The following is a 27,260-nucleotide window of genomic DNA, read 5'->3' as shown; positions in this document are numbered from 1 at the left end:
TGCTAAAAAACAGTAGAAGATGCACTAATATTAAATGTATAGATACTGATTGGAGATGGCTTGGCAAGAGCTCTATAAAAAGCTATAGTACATCATTGAAATTGACCTCCCAAACTATGGTAGTATGTCTTTATCCTACTTGTCATTACTGTGCTGATTTGATGTGTTCCTGGCATTCCCAGGCGTTCTCTCAGAGGAGCAGATCCGAGTGAAGAAAATGAAGAAGAACGAGGAAGAGACTGCACGCACGTCTGCCGTGGTGACCCCCACCCCGGTGCCGGAGGTGGTCCCGCTGGCGCCCGAGCAGCTGGAGATGATCGAGAAGCTGGTGGCCATGCAGAAGCAGTGCAACAAGCGCTCGTTCATCGACCGGCCCAAAGTCACGGTGATTGTCTCTGAGTGTCCCAATCCTTTTGTGACGCCACAGGGCAAACTACTAACATATGGCTAGATATCTTAAACAGTTTTGCTTGATTGACAGTTGCACTAATGTAGGGATTGGTATGAAATCTTCATCTTGATATGGAGGTGGAAAACAACATTTCTGTATTCCACAACATTTACACAATACCTCCGCATGTTCAAAGACATGTTAGCCAAGAATACTGCACAAAATATTGTTACTGTTGAATTTTTGGAAAATTAACTTTGTAGCCAATTTTTGGTAGGTCTGCAGCTCTGAGCACATGGTGAAATCTCTGCATTGTATTAGGTGTTAATTTTTTTTATTGAATAATTTGTTAATTCATTCATCTATTGACATCTTTGTCTCCATCTAATTTCCAGCCGTGGCCCCAGAGTCAGGACCCCCAGAACAGGGAGGCGCGGCAGCAGCGCTTTGCCCACTTCACCGAGCTGGCCATCATGTCGGTCCAGGAGATAGTGGACTTTGCCAAGCAGTTGCCTGGCTTCCTAGAGCTCACCAGAGAGGACCAGATTGCCCTGCTGAAGACCTCAACCATTGAGGTGAGTCTCAATCTCCTCACCGTTTACCTTCTTTCCCCTCATATTCTCAGACAGGTTTGTTAAAGTGGTAAATACAGTAATAACAAATGCCGGCTTGATATTGTCTTTTGCCTATTTTAAACACTCTTTCGCCTATTTAAAAAAAAAAAAATCACTTCTAGTAAAGACCACTGGGAGGAGGGGAAATCCTGTCTGGCTCTATATCATTATGTTGGTTTTCAGGATCACATGTCTCAATATGTCAAGTAGATTATCTACTTTGCAGGATGTCTCTCACTTGATCCCCAGTCACTGGTGTGCCTTGTTTTTCTGCAGATCATGCTGCTGGAAACATCGCGGAGATATAACCCTGCCATTGAGAGCATCACGTTCCTGAAGGACTTCAGTTATAACAAGGAGGATTTTGCCAAAGCAGGTACAGCATCATCTTTCCTTTTTGTCTGAGATGTTTATGATCCACATTCAAACTGCAATCAGTCAAAAACAAGCTGCTCACCTTCAACTCCCTCCTGTTCTGTACCCCATACTCCAGGGTCTCCCACCCTTTTTTCCTCATGGCCCCCTTTTTAACATTAAAAAAAAGTAATTTGTTGTTTTTGAAGCTCATTTCCTGCAATTCCATGTCGTTTAACAAGATTCATAACATATTTTAGGTAGGCTATTTGATGATGATAATAATGGATAAGGAAAATGAAGTTTATACCCAATTTCCCCAAATGTTTTATTACTAATTTGTTTGAACCCTCAATTTAATTACACATATTCTCTTTTACAAAAAGTGATTAGATTAATTGAAAGCGACAGTCACACACACAAGATTACTAATCAAGCAAGGTCCAATTTCTTGGACTCCACTTTAGGTTGTAGCTCAGCTTCTGAATGTCATGGAGACAAACCAAAGATCTCCCCGTGTGCTTCAGTTGCATCTTCCTCTATTTTACAGCTTGTTTTTTTTATACAGTACTAGTCAAAAGTTGGGACACCTACTCATTCAAGGGTTTTTCCATCTGATGTAGCACTCATCACTCTCCTCCTTGGTCAAATAGCCCTTACACAGGCTGGAGGTGTGTTGGGTCATTGTCCTCTTGAAAAACAAATGCGCAAACCAGATGGAATGGCATATCGCTGCAGAGTGCTGTGGTAGCTATGCTGGTTAAGTGTGCCTTGAATTCAAAATAAATCCGTGTTACCAGCAAAGCACCATCACACCTCTCCCCCATGCTTCACGGTGGGAAATACACATGCGAAGATCATCCGTTAACCTACTCTGGAACTAAAAATCTCACATTTGGACTCATCAGACCAAAGGACAGATTTCCACCAGTCTAATGGCCATTGCTTGTGTTTCTTGGCCCAAGCGAGTCTCTTCTTCTTATTGGTGTACTTTAGTAGTGGTTTCTTTTCAGCAATTTGACCATGAAGGCCTGATTTCATGCAGTCTCCTCTGAACAGTTGATGTTGAGATGTGTCTGTTACTTGAACTCTGAAGCATTTATTTGGGCTGCAATTTCTGAGGCTGGTAACTCTAATCAACTTATCCTCTGCGGCAGAGGTAACTCTCAGTCTTCCTTTCCTGTGGCGGTCCTCATGAGAGCCAGTTTCATTATAATGGTTGATGGTTTTTGTGACTGCACTTGAAGAAACTTACAAAGTTCTTGAAAAGTTCTGCATTGACTGACCTTCATGTCTTAAAGTAATGATGAACTGTCGTTTCTCTTTGCTTATTTGAGTTTTTCTTGCCATAATATGGACTTTACCAAATATGGCATCTTCTGTATACCACCCCTACCTTGTCACAACACAGCTGATTGGCTCAAATGCACTAAGGAATAAAATTCCTCAAATTACTGTAACTTAACAAGGCGCATCTGTTAATTGAAATGCATTCCAGGTGACTACCTCATGATGCTGGTTGAGAGAATTCCAAGAGTGTGCAAAGCTGTCATTAAGGCACAGGGTGGCTACATTGAAGAATTTCAAAACATTTTTATACATGAGTCCATGTGTGTGTTATTTCATAGTTTTGATGTCTACACTATTATTCTACAATGTAGAAAATACTGAAAAACCCTGGAATAAGTAGGTGTCAACTTTTGACTGGTACTGTGTGTGTTTTATACATGCATACATACAGTACACAGGCTGGAGGTGTATATTTGTGTGTGTATGTAATTTTCTTTTTATATGCATATATAAAAATAATCACACACACACACACACACCCCTGAAGTCAAGGAAGGTCCCGCACCCACTCAAGGAAACTTTGGTGCAACCCCTAGGTAGGGAACCCTTGACATACTCTGTGGAGACATTGACCTCTTACCCTTAACCCATATTTGTATCCCTCTGTCTGGATTTCCCTCTCTCGCTCTCATCCCCCTCAGGGCTGCAGTTGGAGTTTATCAACCCCATCTTTGAGTTCTCCAAGGGCATGAACGACCTGCACCTGGACGAGGCGGAGTACGCTCTGCTCATCGCCATCAACATCTTCTCTGCAGGTCAGAGGTCAAGTGGTATGCTAGTGTGGAACAGAGCCCATATGCAAGGTACCTTTATTACGAAGGTCTGGACATCGAAGTAATCATTAGGGATTTACTGATGTGGATATTCTGGGGCGATACCAATATTAAATATTTCCTTTGCAATATCGATTTTTAAGCCATCATCGGCCTATACCAATATGGTCACTGATATATTGTGGATCCCGAGTAATCGTATGCGAAAGCTTCGAAAAACAAACACATTTATAGGCGTGTGTTTTCAAAGATTCTACAGGGTTTGCAGTGTAAAATATGAAGTTAAGTAAAGGTGGCTGTAGATATTTTGAAAAACTTTTCAGTAAATAGAATGGCAGTAAAGCAGTTAATTTATATGGTGCCTTCAGAAAGTGTTCCTACCCCTTGACCTATTTAGAATTGTTACAGCCTGAATTAAAAATGGACTGAATAGATCATTTTTCTCACCCATCTACACATAACACTCACATAATGACAGTGAAAACAAGTTTTTAGAAATTGTTGCAAATGTATTAAATTAAATACAGATATCTCATTTACATGAATATTCACACCCCTGAGTCAATACATGTTAGTATCACCTTAGGCAGTGATTACAGCTGTGAGTCTTTCTGGGTAAGTCTGAGCTTTGCACACCTGGATTGTGCAAATATTTGCACATTCTTAAAATAATTCTTATAGCTCTGTCAAGTTGGTTGTTGATCATTGCTAGACAGTCATTTTCAAGTTTGGCCATAGATTAAGTCTATTTAAGTTAAATCTGTAACTAGGCCACTCAGGAGTATTCAGTGTCATCTTGGTAAGCAACGTCAGTGTATATTTGGCCTTGTGTGTTTATTGTCCTGCTGAAAGGTGAATTTGTCTCCCACTGTCTGTTGGAAAAAAGACTGAACCAGGTTTTCCTCTTGGATTTTACTTGTGCTTAACTCTATTGTTTCTTTTTATGCCCACAAAATTCCTAGTTCTTGCTGATGACAAGCATACAGTTGAAGTCGGCGGTTTACATACACCTTAGCCAAATACATTTAAACTCAGTTTATCACAATTCCTGACATTTAATCCTAGTACAAATTCCCTGTCTTAGGTCCGTTAGGATCACCACTTTATTTTAAGAATGTGAAATGTCCGAATAATAGTAGAGGGATTTATTTCAGCTTTTATTTCTTTCATCACATTCCCAGTGGGTCAGAAGTTTACATACACTCAATTAGTATTTGGTAGCATTGCCTTTAAATTGTTTAACTTTGGTCAAATGTTTCAGGTAGCCTTCCACAAGCTTCCCACAATAAGTTGGGTGAATTTTGGCCCATTCCTCCTGACAGAGCTGGTGTAGCTGAGTCAGGTTTGTAGGCCTTGCTCGCACACGATTTTTTTAGTTCTGCCCACAAATGTTCTATAGGATTGAGGTCAGGGCTTTGTGATGGCCACTCCTCCGATATACCTTTGTTGTCCTTAAGCCATTTTACCACAACTTTGGAAGTATGCTTGGGCTCATTGTCCATTTGGAAGACCCATTTGCGACCAAGCTTTATCTTCCTGACTGATGTCTTGAGATGTTGCTTAAATATATCCACATAATTTTCCTCCCTCATGATGCCATCTATTTTGTGAAGTGCACCAGTCCCTCCTGCAGCAAAGCACCCCCACAACATGATGCTGCCACCCCCGTGCTTCACGGTTGGGATGGTGTTCTTCGACTTGCAAGCCTCCCCCTTTTTCCTCCAAACATAACGATGGTCATTATGGCCAAACAGTTCCATTTTTGTTTCATCAGACCAGAGGAAATTTCTCAAAAGTACGATCTTTGTCCCCATGTGCAGTTGCGAACTGTAGTCTGGCTTTTTTTTATGGTGGTTTTGGAGCAGTGGCTTCTTTTTTGCTGAGCGGCCTTTCAGGTTATGTCACTATAGGACTTGTTTTACTGTGGATATAGATGCGTTTGTACCTGTTTCCTCCAGCATCTTCACAAGGTCCTTTGTTCTGGGATTGATTTGCACTTTTCGCACCAAAGTACGATCATCTCTAGGAGACAAAGCGTCTCCTTCCTGAGCGGTATGACAACTGCGTGGTCCCATGGTGTTTATACTTGCGTACTATTGTTTGTACAGATGAACGTGGTGCCTTCAGGCCGTTGGAAATTGCTCCCAAGGATGAATCAGACTTGTGGAGGTCTACGATTGTTTTTGAGGTCTTGGCTAATTTCTTTCGATTTTCCCATGATGTCAAGTAAAGAGGCACTGAGTTTGAAGGTAGGCCTTGAAATGCATCCTCAGGTACACCTCCAATTGACGCCAATTAGCCTATCAGAAGCTTCTAAAGCCATGACATAATTTTCTGGAATGTTCCAAGCTGTTTAAAGGCACAGTCAACTTAGTGTATTTAAACTTCTGACCCACTGGAATTGTGATACAATTGTTGGAAAAGTTACTTGTGTCATGCACAAAGTAGATGTCCTAACCGATTTGCCAAAACTATACAGTTGAGAGTTAAGTTGGAGTCATTAAAACTCATTTTTCAACCACTTCGCAAATTTCTTGTTAACAAACTATAGTTTTGGCAAGTCGGTTAGGACATTTACTTTGTGCGTGACACAAGTAACTTTTCCAACAATTGTTTAGACAGATTATTTCACAATGTTGTTGACCTCCCTACCACAGCCACTAAACTCTAACGGTTTTAAAGACACCATTGGCCTCATGGTGAAATCCCTGAGTGGTTTCCTTCCTCTCTGGCAACTGAGTTAGGAAGTATCTTTGTAGTGACAGGGTGTATTGATATACCATCCAAAGTAGAATGAATAATAACTTCAACATCCTCAAAGGGATATTCAATGTCTGCTTTTAAAATTTTTACCCATCTACCAATAGGTGCACTTCTTTGGGAAGCATTTAGAAAGCCTATGGTCTTTGTGGTTGAATCTGTTTGAAATTCACTGCTCGACTGAAGGATCTTACAATTATCTGTATGTGTGGGGTACAGAGACGAGGTAGTCATTAAAAAATCATGTTAAACACCATGCAACTTATTATGTGACTTGTTAAGCAATTTTCTTATTTTGGCTTGCCATAACAAATGGGTTGAATACTTATTTTCAAATAATATTTAAGATTTTTTTTTTAAACATTCCACTTTGACATTATGGTGTATTGTGTGTGTGTGTGTGTGTGTGTAGGCCAGTGACACAAAGTCTAAATTGAATCAGTTTTAAATTCAGGCTGTAACGCATACTAAAATGTGGAAAAAGTCAAAGGGTGTGAATACCTTCTGAAGGCACTGCATGTGTTTGTTGAGGAGTTCACTATGAATGTGTTTATTTTTTCGACTTTGGTGAACCTTCCGTGCCATTCACTCAGTTATTTTCACTCGCCTCGCTGGTCCCTTCGTTTAGAGTTCTCCCGCATTTATGCGAAGAGTTATGGGATTTCAAACTATTAATGTCTTGACCTGGGTACTACAGAGACCTTGCCCATATGTAGGAAGTAACATTCAACATATCTATGCATTAGGTATAAAACGTTAAGCTGTATTCGTATGTTCCCCAGACCGGCCCAATGTGCAGGACCATGAACTGGTGGAGCGACTGCAGCAGCCGTACGTGGACGCACTTCGTTCTTACATCATGATAAAGAGACCAAACGTGAGTGCCCTAGTTACATATGATTTAACTTGCACAAGCCGCCATGTGTAGGTTTTGAGGATGTTTCAGTTTCACACACACTTGAGTCCACGTTGAGTTGAATTCAATTTTCAATTCCAGTCAGTACAGAAAATGTATTGAAATTCAGGTCATGAGTGGGAAAATCCAAATAGAAAGTAATAGGAAAATGTTTAAAAATACAAAATGTAATGGTCCCCAACCCTGAATGATGAGTGGGGTTATATTAATCTCTCTTCCTTCTAGGATCACCTGATGTTTCCACGCATGCTCATGAAGCTGGTCAGCCTCCGCACCCTCAGCAGCGTCCACTCTGAGCAGGTCTTCGCCCTACGCCTCCAGGACAAGAAGCTCCCGCCGCTGTTATCTGAAATCTGGGACGTCCACGAGTAACTTCGCCGACACCCTTGCGGAACTCTGCCGCGCTCCGCAAACCTGCGTACTGGGATGGACAGAAACAGTGGGTTCGTCTTTCGAGTGTCGAAAAAAAGACTTGAGAATGAATCGATGCCTCCCAGGATACCCAAACACGACGGATCAAACCTACTGATCGGTTGCCAGATTGGAGGAACTTTTTTTCTTCTGTATCTTCGATGCAGTTTGGGAGGATAGTGATGGCCCTCTGTCCTGCAGACTGGGATACTAATCTCATGGGGAGGTTGGGGCAAAGAAATAGAATTACCAATTATATTCATTCTATTTCTATGGGTTGAGGATTGTGCACACCTGATTTCTCTCCCTCGCCCATTTCGTTATTAAAGGTGAGACAGGCTTGTGGTGAGATTGTGCTGCCATGGTCAGTGTGGCTCAGACTTGCTAGCCAGTGTTCACCATTACATCTACTGATATCTGTTGATAGTCTCGTGATCGGCCTATCTATAACGACAATTACCATGAAGGTTTTGGCAATGCCCCCCCCCCCTCCACATCATGGATGACAACCCCAAAGTGGAAATAAACAAAGACGTTATAGCCCCGTGTTGCAATGGGATAGGATACAGAGGTATCCTAACTGCTGGCCAATGTTAAGCAATGTGTCTTATTGGTGTCCACTGTCCAGATGTATTTTAGAATGGTAGGTCACCTGCTTGATTATTGTTGTGATTTAGCAGTTTAATAGTCAGCCATCTGATTTGTTCTCCTCTCGGTGAAGGAACAAGAAAGCAATTCTGATTGGTGTTGAATTGTTTAAGGGAAAGTGATTGGAAGTGTTGGTATAGAGATGCGTAGCCTACCACTTTCGAGTGCAGGACCCCCACCAACCATTTTGTAAATGCACTCAAACATTGATTTACATGTACAAAGTATATATTAATATGACAAAATATATATATATTTAGTATGCCCACAAGTGAAGACATCCATACAAAATGACTTGTACAATCACTCACTTACGCACAAGCAAGCAGTGAATTTTTAAATTGTATTTTTTTAAAGCATCACTGTATATGTGAGGTCCAAGCTGAGGCCTTATACACTGGAACAACTTCAATGCTACGCTAGGGAGTAGTAAGCTTAGGCCAGGGATAGGCTTCTTTGATGCGGCTGGTGGCACAAAAAAACAGAACTCCACATGCAGTGGGTCTGCGTACCCACAATCTCCCCCGCCTACCTTGCGAGCAAAACATTTTAGAGACACCGGTCGGTAATTTGACCATGCTTACTACAAGTTTAGATAGCTGGCCGCTAGAGTAACTTAGCTGACATGAGCTAATTGACTGCTGATGCACAACCAAATTTCAAAATTGCACATAGAATATACAAACTCTGAACAGTAAGTTGAGACCCCGACAAATTAGTCCGAGGGGTCCACCAGTTGTACATCCCTGGTCTAGTTGTATGTACTGTCCTCCCTTCTCCCAAATTAGCATGGTTCCAGACATCTGAGTGGCAATTTCATCCAGATGTCTAAAATGTGCTTTGCATCCCACAATAGTTGGAATAGCAAAATAAGTTAAGTTGCGCTCCTGCAGTACTTTCTGCAACGTTAACATTTTTGGGTTACACTATAACTTTCATGAATAAACCATTGTAAATGTTTAGAAATGCTTACAAATAATAATGAAAAACTCAATAGTTTTACACTATTTATAAATGGTTGTTCGTGAATGTTATAATAGTCTTACCCATTTCTGATTGCTAATAAGGTCATACGATTTCACTCGACTAAGCTGTTACTCATCAGTTTTTTCCCCATGATGCTGTTTCTATCACAGTCCTTTGTATGATGATGACTTTGCTAATGTGACACTTTTGAAAACAAACGTTCAGAAGGAATTAGAGAAGGAAAGCTTCTTTTAAAAAAAATGCGATTTCTGATCGACAAGACAGTTTTGTCCATTACTGACCCCACTTTACAACTCAGATCAGTGTGAAACAGAGGAGAGTTGATGACTCCAAGACAAAATAGGGAGATTTATCATAACAGTTGCACAATATGTCAAAGTAGCACAGAGATAAGGGAGTAAGCTATATGGAACAATTACTAGACGGAGCTTTCAGTTAGGAGAAGAAAATCAATGCAATTTTTTAACAAATATGTGTAATATTAGGGTTGGTGGTCTTCTATTTGTAGTCTGATGTCAAACATCAGGTTTTTATGGCTTTGTTTTATTTAGTTCGGTTGATATTGAGATTGATTGTCTTTGATGGAGCTGACTCATAACCTGAAGATGGTTCAAAGTTCACACTATTCAAAGGGTTTGCTCTTCCCTGGGCATGCGTGTGTGGAGCCATCTAATTTGAACTACTCTTGAGACTTAAATTGCAAAACCATACAATCCCAGTTTTCCTATTTTTCCTTTCAATATGTAACTCATACCAGCAAATGATTGTCTACATTGAAATGACATCAGTATTTTCAGTCTGAATAGAAAACCTAAGCATTAACACAAAGTATGGTGTCTTAAGTCTAAATTATGTTTTCAGTTTAGAATACGCAATGTTAATACTGTAGGTAACTGAAAGTTGACTGTAATAGCATTTATGACCTTCTGGTGTGCAGAACCCATTTAATTCCCTTCTCTACATCTTAAAAGGTGAAGCTGTAAACCATATTGACATAAAATATTCAAATAAGTTTGCATTTCTAACACTTTAAGACATGTATATTCTGCTTTATATGTATAAATTAAAACCTGACAGATATTGTAGCCTATTGCCAGATTATATATTTGTGTACGAACTGAAACCAAAAACCACTAATTTTTCCGATTTTTGTTTTATTACAATTTCAAAGTGATTTGAGTTATGCTTATACAAAATAAATGCTTTATTGTAATTAGTTCTCTTAAATATATCACGGCCAGTAAAATGAATTTATTTGTTCTGTTGTCAAATAGAGCAGTCAACAGTTGTGGCTATTTATTCATTTTTATCAGAAGAGCTTGTAAAACACAGAATGAATTTGGGCAACTTGGAATTTTACTGCATTGACAAGTATTTACTTTATGACACAGCGGGCTTCATGCAATTATAGTTCTAGTCCTTTCGGGGTCTATTTTCTTGTCATTTTAAATGATATGCGTAGTGACAACTCCCAAATATACTGAACAAAAATATAAACGCAACATGTAAAGTGTTGGTTTCATGAGCTGAAATAAACGATCCCAGAAATGTTCCATGCGCACAAAAGCTTATTTTTCAATGTTGTGCAAAAATTTGTTTACATCCCTGTTACGGAGCATTTCTCCTTTGCCAAGATAATCCATCCACGTGACAGGTGTGGCATATCAAGAAGCTGATTAAACAGCATGATTATTACACTGGTGTACCTTGTGCTGGGGACAAAATGATAGTGTAAAATGTGCAGTTTTGTCAACAATGCCACAGATGTTTTGAGTGAGTGTGCAATTGGCATGCTGACTGCAGGAATGTCCACCCAGAACTGAATGTTCATTTCTCTACCATAAGCTGCCTCCAATGTCATTTTAGAGCATTTGTCAGTACGTCCAATCGACCTCACAACTGCAGACCACGTGTAACCAAGCCATCCCAGGACCAACACATCCAGCTTCTTCACCTGTGGGATCGTCCGAGGCTAGCCACCCGGACAGCTGATGAAACTGGAGTATTTCTCTCTGTACTAAAGCCCTTTTGTGGGGAAAAACTCATTCTGATTGGCTAGGCCTGGCTCCCCAGTGGGTGGGCCTATGCCCTCTCAGACCCACCCATGGCTGCACCCCTGCCCAGTCATGTGAAATCCATAGATTAGGGTTTAATGAATATATTTAGTTGACTGATTTCCTTATGAACTATAACTCAGTAAAATCTTTTAAATTGTTTTTGTTCAGTATACATTGTAACGATAACTAAAGGTACACTAAGCAAGTTTTAGTTGCTAATGAATTCAGTGTTGGCGATGTTTTCTTTAACTATACAATCCTTGAATTTCTGGACAATATTTCTGGCTATTTAGGGGACCTTTTTTGTCCATTAACTAATTTCATTTAAATGGATGTCAAGGCCCTGCATTTGAGATTGGACTAAGAACTGACAATAACAAATCCACCCAATGTGGCACAATGTAATCATTTGACAAATGCATGTAAAACGTGTATAAAAAAAGGGTGTGTTCTGCTGTAGTGGCAGCAAAGTGACTTTCTAGCTCTCTGCCCTGTTCTCCCAATAACCTATGTGAAGCTAGCCATAGTAAGGATTACCTACCTACAAAAAACAAAGTCCCTTATTGAAAGTGATGCAAATGGATACAAATAAACTTCAGAATTGCATTGGGGGCATACTTGTATTTCACTGTACAGCCTTACCTATGGATTGGCGATCAATGGAATTGGGTATCAGTTCACTCAGTGACACCCACAGAACACAACTGTGAAGGATTACACAAATATGAGTCTCGTAGCTCATATTGCGGGACTTTTGACTGTGGGAAATCACCTCCCCTGTCAGCCTATTGTGCGTATTGACATTCATATTGTACTGAAGTGATTTCCCACAGTCAATGTCCTGCAATAAGAGCTACACCGCTAATATCTGTAGCCCTGGATGTCACTGAGCAGACTGATACCTATGGATTGTGGATCAATGAAATGGGGTAAGACTGTACAGTGCAATATCATTATGAATATAAATATCCACAGTAGGCTGACTGAGCCCATAGTCAAAGTCCTACAATAAGAGCTATGATACTAATATTTGTGTAAACTAGACTGATACCCCATGTCATTGATCCACAAGCCATAGGTAAGGCTGTACAGATAAATAAGTATGCCCCCAATGCAATGATGAAGTCTAAGACATCCACAGTGCGATTTCAACTGATTGTTAAATGTATATAACATGCCCACCTTGTTTAACATATTGTCCAAATATGACATGATTCAACTATTTGTATCCGTTTGCATTACTTTCAATTAGGGACTTTTATGTTGAAGACAAACCGCAAATTCCACTATTGTGGCTAGCTTCACATAGGTCTCACAATTGTACAGTCTGCCCCCACCCGCGGAACTCCAGTCCCTGCAGATGATCTGGAGGAAATGTTATGAAGACGGGTTTTATGCCAATAATCATACGTGTGCAAGCAACTAGCATTTCACAGGCTAAAATTAGGTGTGGATTTAAAATACACATTGAAGAGCTGTTGAATCACCATCTCTGGAAAATGGATCCAGGATACTTGTTACACCTCGCTATTTGAAATACGTCTCAATTCATCTCCTCGCTGGCTTTCTTTCTACCACCAACAACATACCAGGCCGACGTCGACGACAGCTAGCGTGTATTGCTAGCCACCTAGCTAACATACTGCTAGCTACTGGTAAGATGTTCTTGCATTTTCAATTCGTATCTTGGTTGATAATTTCACAACTATCACAAATGTGACAACGTCAATGAGTACAGATCGATCAAATATTATATTACTTGCCATGGTAAACAAACTTAAAGATAGACAGTCAGCTACTTATGATAGCTAGCTACCTACGATAGCTGTTAGCTAAATCACTCGTGACGTACGTATACGTGATGGAGTTGTTTGCTCTCTACCTGTCCTGAAGGACGCTGATTATAGATGGTGCTAAACACTGGAACAACAATTACATGCGGGTCGTTGTAGATAGAATATCCACGTCCTTATTGTAATTAAACATGGGACTTGTCAACCATTTGGAGGTAACTTTTCCGTTTCACATAATTAAGTCACCTTCACCACTGTCTTCCTTATTCCGTCAAGACAGCGTGAGGTAGTGTCATAGTTTAGCTCTATCTAGCCAGCAAACCAGGCTATGTGTAGCTAGCCCGAGAAGGGTGCCATTGAGACCCGCAATTTGGGGCGTTACTGCATCAGCAGGAACCTCTCTTTATACTTCTATTGGTCAATTTTTAAGCTAGGGCTCTGGTACACAGGCGGGATTCGGGGGCGCTCCAGTACAGTAGGTGGCGGTAATGAACCATAACATTGGATGCCAACCGCTGATAAACCCCACCGAAGAAGTGACGGGGCAACAATCCTTAGCTAGTGATGGGGAAACTAAGCTTCCTGAAGCATTGAGGTTTTTCACACAATTCTGTCAAATAGGTCCATTACTCGAGTCTTTGACCAACACGGTTACTATTGGCACCTGCTGGTCAAAAGAATTTAGAGCAGCCAAATTATTATAGATGACGTCCCACATCCCTTAAGCTTGTGCGCAACGTAGCCTTTTTGTCTTCTACCAAACCGATCAGGTGGTTGTTCAACGAAACGAAGCTTCGGATGTCATTGATCACATGCTTCTGATAAATTGATACAGGCATCGGCACCCTGCTTTGAAGTACACTTATCGATTGCGACGTGTGCCTCTGAGCTCCAGTATCAAACGTAGCATCACTAGGTAGACAGTGTCCTTTGCCCCGGCCTATCGGCAGGGATGCAAACTAGTCACCTTTTGGCGAAATTCGCCGTTTAGAATCCAAAATAGGTGACCTACGTGTTCGTGTAGATCTGACGAGTGATGTGCGTTTGGAGCAATACTGGCTGTATCCAAGGCTCAGCCAATCGTTCACATAACAGAATGCAGCACGCGACTGAAGAGAGAAGAGACAACCGATTTGCAAGTTACAGCATCAGCGTGTGCTCTGGAAAGACAGCAGAGAGTAGGACGGCAGTTTGCCATTTACAGCAGCACGTCCTCTGAATGATAACGAAGAGGTAGGTGTAAAGCCTGTCCATGGAGACGGGGGTGAGAAGGTGATGAAGCGTACTTCATGAGCTGTAACCGAAAAACAACTGGCATTTGGAAAATTTGAGGTGAGGGAGAAGGTGTGGTGGAACAAGTATTGTTAGCATTGTTAATTATCCTGCTAGCTGGATCGAGGCTTAAGCTGGATGCCACTATAGAGGTGAAAGGAGCACCACACACTTTCCCTCTTTCTCACTTTTTCAATGCAGTGGATAAAAAGGGGTATGCCAGGTGTACTCTCTGCCTGAAAGAGATCGATTATGCCAACAAAGGGCATCATGCTCTGCTGGCACATTGTAGAACAGATATCCACAGGCAGAAAGTGTACAATGTAATAACCTGCAGTGTAGCCCAAGATATTGCTTTTGTTGTGTTGAACTTGACACTACCACTTGTGTGTGAGTGAGTGGGGATTATTACATTTTTTACTCTGTGAATGTTATTTTTGCACACATGTAGCCTTGTGCACTTATCAATGTCTACTATAGTGGCCACTATAATAGAGCAAAATAGAATGCCTGTTTGTTTCATTCTATTTCCACTTTAAGATGTTTTTTACCCAAGTGCAATATTTAGATGTGTGTGGTCACAAGCGTTATATTATAAAGGCTGTCATGGCTAACTGCAATATTAGTGTATTGTTTTGATTGTCATTTGCAGTAAAGTCTAGGCAACAAATAACATTGGATTGCTTTCTTGACATTTTTCAGCTGTGAGTTAGGTTCACATGAACCACTTTTTTATTTTACACACACACACAGACTGAGCATGTAGAGCATATTCTTTGTTGTTTAATTAGCTAAAACCCGCATGTCTCCGTGAAGAAAAAAAAAAGTGTCACCTTTTTGGGCCCTCACCAGTTTGCGTCCCTGATCGGGCACTCCTTTCCGGCAGTTTTGTTACCGATGGCGAGGGCAGGTGTTCGGCAGGCGGGAGCGAAGGACACTGTGTGAGCCCTCTAGCTAGCTAGGACTCCTGTACACAGCAGGTGGGAAAGGTAGCTAGCTAGCACACCGGTAGACTGTACTTCACTCCCGCTTGTCTGTTAACAAAGGCGAGGGCAGGTGTTTAGTGAAGGACGCTGGGTGCTACCTAGGTAGCTAACAATAGCTAGGACACCAGTAGAAGGTGTATTTGGCCACCGCCTGTCGGGAACTGCTTTCCCGCAGTTCTGTCAACGACGGCGAGGGCAGGCGGGAGCAAAGGACACGGTCTTGCACTGTCTAGCTGCAGTTGCACGTCAGGCAAATTATGATGACATTGCAAGAATGAGAAAGAAGCTCAAGCCTATAGCTTAAATACTTGCATGAGTACTACTCAAGCAGTTTTGCTTGTACTAGTCGGTGTCTTCTTCATTTGATAGAAGGCATAATATTATATTTTTTTATTTAACCTTTATTTAACTATATTAGGCCTATGTCTGAATGCTGACACACTAGCCACAACATCAAGATCCGTCCCTTTAGGGACCAAGAGAGAGAGCCACATTTGTTTATTTACTATGAGACCATGGCCAACCAGCTGGTGTGATGGAGTCATTTTCATGTTTTGAAACACCATCAAGAGCACCAATTTCCAGTGAATGGTGAAAATGCAGTACTTCAGAATATTCCCAACTGTACAGCACTTTTGTGTACCTATGTTTACTGTTTCTAGGTGTCTTTCCGCAGTTTTAGTTTTGTTCGCAGCAAAACTATCAAGACGTTGTCTTGTCCAATAAAGGGACAATCTGGCCAGTTTAAAAATGTGAGGCAACTGCAATAGGCTACATCCTTTCCATCTTGGTTGCGATTCAGTGTTACTGGTAAAAGTTGGTTTGCATGTTGTGTGAATCATATCTCCCCTCAATGCTTACATAACCAGTCAGTGCCTCCTGCAGAGTAGACCGCTCTAACCAGATTCAGCTGTTGCCTTAATTAACCTGTGCCATTATTTAGACTGTGAAGATGATTCGATTTGTGGGGGCTTGCTTTCTCTCACATGGCTCAGTCATTACGCCAGCCTACTCTGATTTCCTGCTCTCCGAGAAAGGAAGGCTTTGATTGCTCGACCCAGATCTCACCTCTTGTCAGATGAGGCAGCTGAGAGGTTTACAGTGTATCTTGTGTTTTGCCAGTGTTGCTGTTGCATTGGTAAACTTTGACCTGGACCTCTAGCTCTGTTACCCCTACCCTAAAATGTGTATTTTCAATAACTATTTCAATATGTTAAAATTGTGCAGCTATTGAAACCTGGCATGCAACGCATAGTGTACACAGTGACGTACACTATGCATAGTGAAGAAGGGTTATTGGTTTTGGTGGGGAAATGGTGTATGTTGTCAGCTCTGTATGTTGATGCTGGGGGCCTTCACGTCCAGGCCAGATATAAAAACTCTGGTGTTGTCATTAATGTGGCATACTGAAGGTGGCAGTTACAAATGTTTTGCTATATACTGGACAGAAATACCGGCCTAGCTAGGCCCTAACTGTAAACATAAAACAATAAATTGCCCAATCAAAAGGACATTTCTTAATCAGCTTGGCTATGTGGCATTTCCAAACAGAATTTGCTAGTGATGGGGGGGATTGATATTATTTTGGACTAATTTATATTGATACTTTGACTCCAAGTATCGATTAATTTTTATATACACTGAACAAAAATCTAAATGCAACATGTAAAGTGTTGGTTGTATGAGCTGAAATAAAGATCCCCGAAATTTTCCATATGCACAAAATGCTTATTTCTCTCAAATTTTATGCACAAATGTGTTGACATCCCTGTTAGTGAGTATTTCTCATTTGCCAAGATAATACATCCACCTGACAGGTGTGGCATATCAAGAAGCTGATTAAACAATTTGATCATTACACAGGTGCACCTTATGCTGGGGACAGTAAAAGGCCACTCTAAAATGTGTGGTTTTGTTACACAACACAATGCCACAGATGTCTTAAGTTGAGGGAGCGTGCAATTGGCATGCTGACTGCAGCAATGTCTACCAGAGCTGTTGCCAAATAATTGAATGTTAATTTCTCTACCAATAAGCCACTTTCAACATTATTTTAGATAATTTGGCAGTATGTCCAACCGGCCTCACAACCGCAGACCACATGTAACTACGCCAGCCCAGGACCTCCACATACGGCTTCTTCACCTGCGGGGTCGCCTGAGTGGGGAGTGCTGAGGATTATTTATGTCTGTAATGAAGCCCTTTTGTGAGGGAAAAGTAATTCTGATTGGCTGGGCCTGGCTCACAAGTTGGTGGGGCTATGCCCATCCATGGCTGCGACCCTGCCCAGTCATATGAAATCCATAGATTAGTGCCTAATGAATTTATTTCAATTGACTGATTTACTTATAGGAAGTCTTACAAGTTCTTCATTTTTTGTTCTGTGTGTGTGTGCATATATATATATATATATATATATACACTGCTCAAAAAAATAAAGGGAACACTTAAACAACACAATGTAACTCCAAGTCAATCACACTTCTGTGAAATCAAACTGTCCACTTAGGAAGCAACACTGATTGACAATAAATTTCACATGCTGTTGTGCAAATGGAATAGACAAAAGGTGGAAATTATAGGCAATTAGTAAGACACCCCCAAAAAAGGAATGGTTCTGCAGGTGGTGACCACACACCACTTCTCAGTTCCTATGCTTCCTGGCTGATGTTTTGGTCACTTTTGAATGCTGGCGGTGCTTTCACTCTAGTGGTAGCATGAGACGGAGTCTACAACCCACACAAGTGGCTCAGGTAGTGCAGTTCATCCAGGATGGCACATCAATGCGAGCTGTGGCAAAAAGGTTTGTTGTGTCTGTCAGCGTAGTGTCCAGAGCATGGAGGCGCTACCAGGAGACATGCCAGTACATCAGGAGATGTGGAGGAGGCCGTAGGAGGGCAACAACCCAGCAGCAGGACCGCTACCTCCGCCTTTGTACAAGGAGGTGCACTGCCAGAGCCCTGCAAAATGACCTCCAGCAGGCCACAAATGTGCATGTGTCTGCTCAAACGGTCAGAAACAGACTCCATGAGGGTGGTATGAGGGCCCGACGTCCACAGGTGGGGGTTGTGCTTACAGCCCAGCACCGTGTAGGACGTTTGGCATTTGCCAGAGAACACCAAGATTGGCAAATTCGCCACTGGCGCCCTGTGCTCTTCACAGATGAAAGCAGGTTCACACTGAGCACATGAGCACATGTGACAGACGTGACAGAGTCTGGAGACGCCGTGGAGAACGTTCTACTGCCTGCAACATCCTCCAGCATGACCGGTTTGGCGGTGGGTCAGTCATGGTGTGGGGTGGCATTTCTTTGTGGGGCCGCACAGCCCTCCATGTGCTCGCCAGAGGTAGCCTGACTGCCATTAGGTACCGAGATGAGATCCTCAGACCCCTTGTGAGACCATATGCTGACACATGCACATTTGTGGCCTGCTGGAGGTCATTTTGCAGTGCTCTGGCAGTGCACCTCCTTGCACAAAGGCGGAGGTAGCGGTCCTGCTGCTGGGTTGTTGCCCTCCTACGGCCTCCTCCACGTCTCCTGATGTACTGGCCTGTCTCCTGGTAGCGCCTCCATGCTCTGGACACTACGCTGACAGACACAGCAAACCTTTTTGCCACAGCTCGCATTGATGTGCCATCCTGGATGAACTGCACTACCTGAGCCACTTGTGTGGGTTGTAGACTCCGTCTCATGCTACCACTAGAGTGAAAGCACCGCCAGCATTCAAAAGTGACCAAAACATCAGCCAGGAAGCATAGGAACTGAGAAGTGGTGTGTGGTCACCACCTGCAGAACCATTCCTTTTTTGGGGGTGTCTTACTAATTGCCTATAATTTCCACCTTTTGTCTATTCCATTTGCACAACAGCATGTGAAATTTATTGTCAATCAGTGTTGCTTCCTAAGTGGACAGTTTGATTTCACAGAAGTGTGATTGACTTGGAGTTACATTGTGTTGTTTAAGTGTTCCCTTTATTTTTTTGAGCAGTGTATATATATATATATATTCTTTTTTTGCTAGGGAGCGTTAGCTAGCGCTAGTCAGCTGTACCTGCTCCAGAACAATTTTTCTATCTTATAGCTTGTTATTCATCTTCTTTTTAAATGGTTAGCCAACATGTTTTCAGCACTTTTGTTTCCGTGACTGATCAAAACTAATTTTGTCATGCTCTCTCTCTCTGCAGCAGACATGCACTACATGACCGAAAGTATGTGGCCACTTGCCCGTCAAACATCTAATTCCAAAGTCATGGGCATTGATATGGAGTTGGTCCCCACTTTTCTGCCATAACAGCCTCCACTCTTCTGGGAAGGCTTTCCACTAAATGTTGGAACATTGCTGTCGGGACTTGCTTCCATTCAGCTATGAGCAGTAGTGAGGTCGGGCACTGATGTTGGACGATTAGGCCTGGCTCGCAGTCGGCGTTCCAATTCCTCCCAAAGGTGTTCGATGTGGTTGAGGTCAGGGCTCTGTGCAGGGTCAGGGCTCTGTGCAGGCCAGTCAAGTTCTTCCACACCGATCTCGACAAACCAATTCTGTATGGACCTTGCTTTGTGCATTGTCATGCTGAAACAGGAAAGTGCTTCCCAAACTGTTGCAACAAAGTTGGAAGCACAGAATTGTCTAGAATGTCATTGTATGTTGTAGCATTAAGATTTCCCTTCACTGGAACTAAGGGACCTTAGCCTAAACCATGAAAAACATCCCCAGACCATTATTCTTCCTTCACCAAACTTTACAGATGGTACGATGCGTTCTCCTGTCATCTGCCAAACCCACTTGAAGATACTAACAAAGTTCTTGAAGTTTTCCATATTGACTGACCTTATCTTAAAGTAACGATGGACTATTGTTTCTCTTTGTTTATTTGAGCTGTTCTTGCCATAATATGGACTTTGTCTTTTACCAAATAGGGCTATCTTTTGTATACCCCCTACCTTGTCACAACACAATTGATTGGCTCAAATGCATTAAGGAAAGAAATTCCACAAATTAACTTTTAACAAGGCACACCTTGAAATGCATTCCAGGTGACTACATCCATGAAGCTGGTTGAGAGAATGCCAAGAGTGTGCAAGCTGTCATCAAGGCTGTTTTGAAGAATCTTAAATATAAAAATATATTTTGATTTGTTTAACACTTTTTTTGGTTACTACATGATTCCAAGTGTGTAATTTCATGGTTTTGATGTCTTCACTATGATTCTACAATGTAGAAAATAGTGAAAATAAAGAAAAACCCTTGAATGAGTGTTCTAAAACTTTTGACCGGTAGTGTATTTGGAATGTCAAATAGCAGTATATTTGCAGTATCAAATCGCAATCCATATAGAATTGTGAGAATCGCAATATATCTGTTATCGGCAGCTAAGTATTGTGGTAATATTGTATCGTGAGGTCCCTGGCGATTCCCAGCCCTAGTTTTTGCCCATAGTTTCATTAGAGTTGAATCTAGTGATGCACCTATATGACATTTTTCGCCAATACCGAAATACTTTTAGCTTCCTTTTTTAAGCATTCTAGTACAGTTAAATATTTAACACACACACATGGACCCAGCGGTCTAAATCACTGCATCTCAGTGCAAGAGGCGTCACTACAGTCCCTGGGGTCGAATCCAGGCTGTATCACATCCGGCCGTGATTGGGAGTCCCATAGGGCGGCGCACAATTGGCCCAGCGTCGTCCGGGTTTGGCCGGGGTTAGGCCATCATTGTAAATAAGAATTTGTTCTTAACTGACTTGCCGAGTTAAATAAAGGTTACACACACAACACTGACCAAAAAGTTATTTTGTTTGCATTTACGTATGTCCCCATTACAAGTTAAAACAATTCTTTCACTTACTTGCTGTGCTGTTTTGTTGTTCATTTGTTCAGTCGGTTCATTCTCAACCAGGGTTGCTATGGAACGCCGTTTGGGTCTTTGAGTGTCAAAAATATACTATTTAACACTATATTTGAAGTGTCAAATAACATAACACTATTTGACGAATCAGGACCTGAATATGACTGCACGTCACATAATAATTTAACGCGTTCATAAATTTGATGTAGTTATTACACATTGATTACACTATCACTCGTATTTCATATGTCACAGCGATTCATCGATACGTATGCTATGATGCTGGTAAAGTTGTCTTGCGCCCCTACAATGCTGGCCATAAAAAGAAAAGCTAGCTAGCTCATGGATGCAAATCATGTTCTTCCTCCAAATACATAGCAAAACGACATCTGTTTCAGTAGCTATAGTTAGCTAGCTAAATATATAGCTAGGTGTCATCATCTAAAATAACCCTAATTTATTAAACAGTTATTATTTGATTAATGGTGGTCAGACCCATCTGTGAAGCTAGCCACAATAAGAATTAGCCACAATAGTGGCTTTGTGGTTAGCATTCAAAATAAAAGTATGGCATAATTCTACTATTTGTATTAATTTGCATCACTGTTAATTGCACTTTTATTTTAAAGGCAAGCTGCAAATTCCACTTTTGTGCCTAATTCTTATTGTGGCTAGCTTCACAACACATAACCTGGTCGGGTTGAGCCTCACTAGCCAGATGAAGCTAGCGGGCTGCTTATAACGTTAGCTTTGGGCAACAGGGTTAAGTAGCTGGCTAGCTATTTATTTTCACAAACTGAAGTTCAATTTCAATAGGCGAACAACAATTGGAAACCTAGCTAATACTTAATCACAAGGATTCCTAAATCATTGCTAAGAATAATTAAAAAAACTGCAGTTTCTACTGGTCATTGTTTTCAGGCTGGTTGTATTAGTGCTAGCTAGGTACCAAGAAGTTGCGGTCAAACAAATTATTATTCATTACCAATGCTGTATTGTAAACACATCGTTCGTGGCTGGTGTTTGCTTGTTTGCAGACTTTTTTTTGTACGGCTTTGATAGTGGTACTGTTTCTTTTTTGACACGCAAAGACCCAAACGGCATTCCATAGTATGTATGTCTTGAAGCTAACAGCAGTGGCTCTATTACTGTGTAACTCCGGTAGGGCAACATCTGAAAAATTGCGCACTTGGTAGTGTGTAGCGGTGCTCGACCAGTCGACGAAATCCAACATTACTCATGACGGTGAATGGTTTATTGTCAAGGGCAATGAATTCCATTATCTTGGCTTTAATGGATTTTGCCTTTGAGTTGTCTCGCTGAAATTTTGTTTCTCTTTCAAATGACTGCTCGACTTGTTGACTGCTCGATCCACACAGCAGACATTGTGGGCTAGTTTAGGAATGCTGTGTTGCACGTATAGCTCAACATTTTACCTGGCGTCATTACGTCATGTACCTAGGTTATATAGGTATGCACGTCAGCTTCGACATTGGTTTTGCACATCGGCGTTAAACTAGACATCGGCCGATACTGATGTTGGCATTTTTAGCTAATATCGTCCGATCACCGATATATCGTGCATCCCAAGTTGAATCCAATTGGAGGAAGGCAGCCTAATGGTGGCTTGTTTCTTGTACAGGTTTGAATTATTTTGTAAATGTTGTCAAGGCCCCATAGGCATTGAAATTCAGCGGCTGAATATCAGTCTTTTGCAGTCTGTTGTGTGCTACAGGCTGTTTCAGTCATAGCCACTCCAAATGGCAAACTGTTAGCAAATGAATGGCACGAACAGCCTGTATTTCATGTCTCCATCTCCGGGTACACATACTATCCAGACGGTCTGGTGCTTTTACTCCATTCTCCGTGGCTATTTCCTTTTGCTGAGCACTTGGGCCTAGTAGGCTAATATTTGAGGATGCCTTTACCCATCAGATCAAACACAACCAACTTTAACATATAGGCTACTGGTAAGCTGATCTGGTTGTGGAGTGTTTGTCTTTCTGGGTGTAGTTTCAAAGGCACCACTTGCAAATGTATCTAGTTTCTAGTGCAGAATGCACCGAGTAGTCCAGATGTAGGTACTGGACTACTTTGTTAAATGATCACGTTGTCTGGCTCTAGATGTAGCCTAAGCCTAGTTTGAATTATAGATGCTAGGTGTAGCTGAGATTTTATCACCATTTAAGAAGGCTACTGGGAACAAGATATAAGCGTGCACAGTTTTTACATGGCCACATAGATTTGTTATTTGCTGACACTTCACTGCTGAGGTCCCCAGTGCATTAGCGCCCACACATTTGTAAGTTAATTATGCTACTCCGAGAAGGAATGTAAACAAACCAGTGAAGGCGGCTCAGGCAATATTTGCTCTGTTATTGATAGGGAGGAAAAGCTAGGCCTACGTACATGCGGTGGCATCTTAAATGAAGATTCTAGACCGTTTATAGGCCTAGTTACTTTGTTGACAATTTATAGTAGTAAGCCTAGTGGGCCTTTTTTGACAACTGAGAATAACCTTCCATGGACATTTGTTTATACCAGCCTTTGACGTCTGCGTAATATTGTACGGGTATGACCTGAAATTGAGCACGCAATTAAGCTTTATCAATATCCCAGGCCTGTGGGTAGGTAATTAGGTTTTATTGTGAAAGGAGCAACTTAAGAAATGAGCCACAGGCGTCATTGAGGAAATTGAATGAACTAGAGCTGTTGTAATCAAACATTAGGCTACCTTTTCAGTGAATGGCCAGTTATGCCTATTTTAGATCACAGCCTCACTTTTTATGAACCAATTCACATTATTCTTTGAGTCTACTTGAGGTACTTGTCCTCTTCCGTTCTTTGCCTGTCAGGTTTTTTGTTAATGCTTGCCATTTGGTCAGGCCTTGTCCAGAGCCATATATAGGCTACATTCTTCCTGGTTTTTGCTTTGTAGCTGTCATGGTAAATTTCCTAATTTGACCTCATCATATTTTGTAAAATGGCCCATTAGCCTCGATAATAAAACCTTTGGTGCCACTGATAACATGGTGCCCTGCTCACTAGCGTTCTCTGATTTAAGAATAGCCGACACACAGCTGCACAAGAAGAAAGCAGAGTTGGGTTGCTATGACGACTATGCTGAATGTTATTACCTCAGGCCGATAGGGCTGTAGGCGGAATAAAAAATGATCGACTGGGAGGCAAGTAGGTCACATGACCAGTTGAGTAAGGACGTTAGACTTCCATTCTCTTCTATCTTTTTAGAGATTTTTCTCTCAGATCCACCTTGTTTTTCACACACTCAGTAGGCTAATATTTCCTCAATGAATTATGCCTTAAGCCTAGTTTATACCCTATGTACAGACGCATTGAAGAACTACAAGTAGCTATACACAATGGTGTTGCGTAGGAAACCTACACAGACATGTGCAGCCCCACAATTCATAATTTGACACAAGAATGCGTACTGTTTTTGTGTTGCGTATGTAATTTAGAAACCAGCCTTAATTCTTTTAGATGGGAAAGGTATGGCAAGCCTAAATAAGTTCAGGAGTAAAAATGTGCTTAAGTCAGCCACAGACTCACTGTGAGTGGAATAATAGCTTTAAACATGATTTTTGAATGACTACCTTATCTCTGTACCCCACACATAATTATCTGTAAGGCCCCTCAGTTGAGCAGTGAATTTCAAACCCAGATTCAACCACAAAGACCAGGAAGGTTTTCCAATGCCTCGCAAAGAAGGGCTCCTATTGGTAGATGGGTAAAAAAAAAAACAGTCAATGAATATCACTTTGAGCATGGTGAAGCTATTAATTACATTTTGGATGGTGTATCAATACACCCAGTCACTACAAAGATACAGGTGTCCTTCCTAACTCAGTTGCCGGAGAAGAAGGAAACCATTCTGGGATGTCACCATGAGGCCATTGGTGACTTTTTAAAACACTTACGGCGTTTCACCTCTCTGGGATAGCGTCCCACATGGCCAACATCCAGTGAAAATGCAGAGCGCCAAATTCAAATAAATTACTAGAAAAATGTAACTTTCATGAAATCACACATGCAATACACCAAATTAAACCTACACTTGTTGTGAATCCAGCCAACGTGTCAGATTTCAAAAAGGCTTTACGACGAAAGCACACCAAACGATTATGTTAGGTCAGTACATAGCCACCGAAAAACACAGCCATTTTTCCAGTCAAAGAGAGGAGTCACAAAAAGCATAAATAGAGATAAAATGAATCACTAACCTTTGATGATCTTCATCAGATGACACTCATAGGACTTCATGTTACACAATACATGTATGTTTTGTTCGATAAAGTTCATTTTTATATCCAAAAATCTCAGTTTACATTGGCGCGTTACGTTCAGTAATGTTTTGCTTCCAAAACATCCGGTGATTTTGCAGAGAGCCACATCAATTTACAGAAATACTCATTATAAATGTTGATGAAAATGTGTTATGCATGAAACTTTAGATAAACTTCTCCTTCATGCAACCGCTGTGTCAGATTTCAAAAAAGCTTTACCGAAAAAGCACACCATGCAATAATCTGAGTACAGCGCTCAGAGCCCAGCAAGCCAAAGAGATATCTGCCATGTTGTGGAGTCAACAAAGTCAGAAAGAGCATTATAAATATTCACTTACCTTTGATGATCTTCATCAGAATGCATTCCCAGGAATCCCAGTTCCACAATAAATGTTTGATTTGTTAGATAAAGTCCATCATTTATGTCCAAACACCTCCTTTTGTTCGCGCGTTTAGTACACAATCCAAACTGCCGACGCGCTGGCAGGTCCAGGCGAAAAGTCATATTACAGTCCGTAGAAACATGTCAAACTAAGTATAGAATCAATCCTTAGGATGTTTTTATCATAAATCTTCAATAATGTTCCAACCGGAGAATTCCTTTGTCTTCAGAAATGCGATGGAACGCAAGCTACCTCATGTGAATTCGCGTGACCAGCTCGTGACACTCTGCCAGACCTCTGACTCAATCCCCTCTCATTCCCTCCTCCTTTATAGTAGAGGCATCAAACAAGCTCCTAAAGACTGTTGACATCTAGTGGAAGCCGTAGGAAGTGCAACATGACCCCATTTCCACTGTATCTTGGATAGGCAAAGAGTTGAAACACTACAAACCTCAGATTTCCCACTTCCTGGTTGGATTTTTTCTCAGGGTTTTGCCTGCCATATGAGTTCTGTTATACTCATAGACATCATTCAAACAGTTTTAGAAACTTCAGAGTGTTTTCTATCCAAATATACTAATTATATGCATATTCTAGCTTTTAGGACAGAGTAGCAGGCAGTTTACTCTGGGCACCTTTTTATCCAAACTACTAAAGAAGTTAATGGCTGTAGTTACTCCACAAAACTAACTTAAACGACAGAGTGAAAAGAAGGAAGCCTGTACAGAATAAACTATTTCCAAAACATGCATCCTGTTTGCAATCAGGCACTAAAGTAAAACTGCGAAGAACATGTCAAAGAAATTAACTTTATGTCCTCAATACCAAGCATTATGTTTGGGGCAAACACAACACATCACCTCTCTTCATATTTTCAAGATGCGTCATGTAATGGACATGCTTGTCATCGGCAAGGACTAGGTTTTTTTAAGGATAAAACGAAATAGAATAGAGCCAAACACAGGCAAAATCCTAGAGGGAAAACTTGGTTTAGTCTGCTTTCCAACAGACACTGGAAGATGAATTCATCTTTTCAGCAGGGCAATAACCATTTCTTTTTAAAATATTTTACTATGTAGCTAATATTGTTTTAATTAGAACAATTTTGATAAAGGGGGTGGATTACACCAAGATGGGTGCCCTAGTTTTTTGTTGTTGTCATGTGGAGGTCTGTGCTCTCTTTTTTTTAATGATTTTCACAATTCTGTATGTATTGTGATTTTATTGCGATTCGATGTTCCAAACATATTGCTCACCATATGTCTGCTGCAGAGGGACTAGAGAAAATGAGAAAACGAGTTTTGATTAGTCATGGCGGAAATGAGGGTTGAAAACAAATTGTGCTCCCTATTTAAAAGGGATATGCAGAACAAGCTATGACGGACAAGTACTGGAGTTTAATATAACATAATGCAG

General features: G+C 41.2%; 2 protein-coding genes across 12 annotated transcripts in view; both read left to right on the top strand.

Moving 5' to 3' along the window:
• Nucleotides 1-10,757, top strand: part of LOC120024726 (oxysterols receptor LXR-alpha-like) — a 30,771-nt gene extending 20,014 nt beyond the window's left edge. For 3 of the 5 annotated variants that reach the window (XM_038968996.1, XM_038968995.1, XM_038968994.1), the window contains 6 exons: nucleotides 183-385; nucleotides 787-966; nucleotides 1,282-1,381; nucleotides 3,351-3,512; nucleotides 7,025-7,119; nucleotides 7,384-10,757. In XM_038968996.1, coding sequence (XP_038824924.1) covers nucleotides 183-385; nucleotides 787-966; nucleotides 1,282-1,381; nucleotides 3,351-3,512; nucleotides 7,025-7,119; nucleotides 7,384-7,530 — 887 coding nt within the window. In that variant the 3' untranslated portion in view covers nucleotides 7,531-10,757. The remainder of the gene's footprint in view (nucleotides 1-182; nucleotides 386-786; nucleotides 967-1,281; nucleotides 1,382-3,350; nucleotides 3,513-7,024; nucleotides 7,120-7,383) is intronic. The other 2 variants (XM_038968997.1, XM_038968998.1) reach the window with 2 other exon arrangements.
• A 1,823-nt stretch (nucleotides 10,758-12,580) lies between these two features.
• Nucleotides 12,581-27,260, top strand: part of LOC120024943 (MAP kinase-activating death domain protein-like) — an 85,164-nt gene continuing 70,484 nt past the window's right edge. For 5 of the 7 annotated variants that reach the window (XM_038969324.1, XM_038969323.1, XM_038969322.1 and 2 more), the window contains exon 1: nucleotides 12,582-12,916. The gene's annotated coding sequence lies outside the window, so the exon portion shown is untranslated. Of the gene's footprint in view, nucleotides 12,917-27,260 lie in introns of all 7 variants that reach the window. The other 2 variants (XM_038969327.1, XM_038969325.1) reach the window with 2 other exon arrangements.

The sequence above is a fragment of the Salvelinus namaycush genome, chromosome 30 (assembly GCF_016432855.1).
Source record: "Salvelinus namaycush isolate Seneca chromosome 30, SaNama_1.0, whole genome shotgun sequence".
Taxonomy (NCBI): Eukaryota; Metazoa; Chordata; class Actinopteri; order Salmoniformes; family Salmonidae; genus Salvelinus; species Salvelinus namaycush.
Note: the sequence above shows the minus strand (reverse complement) of the source record. Positions and strands in the feature narration are given on the sequence as shown.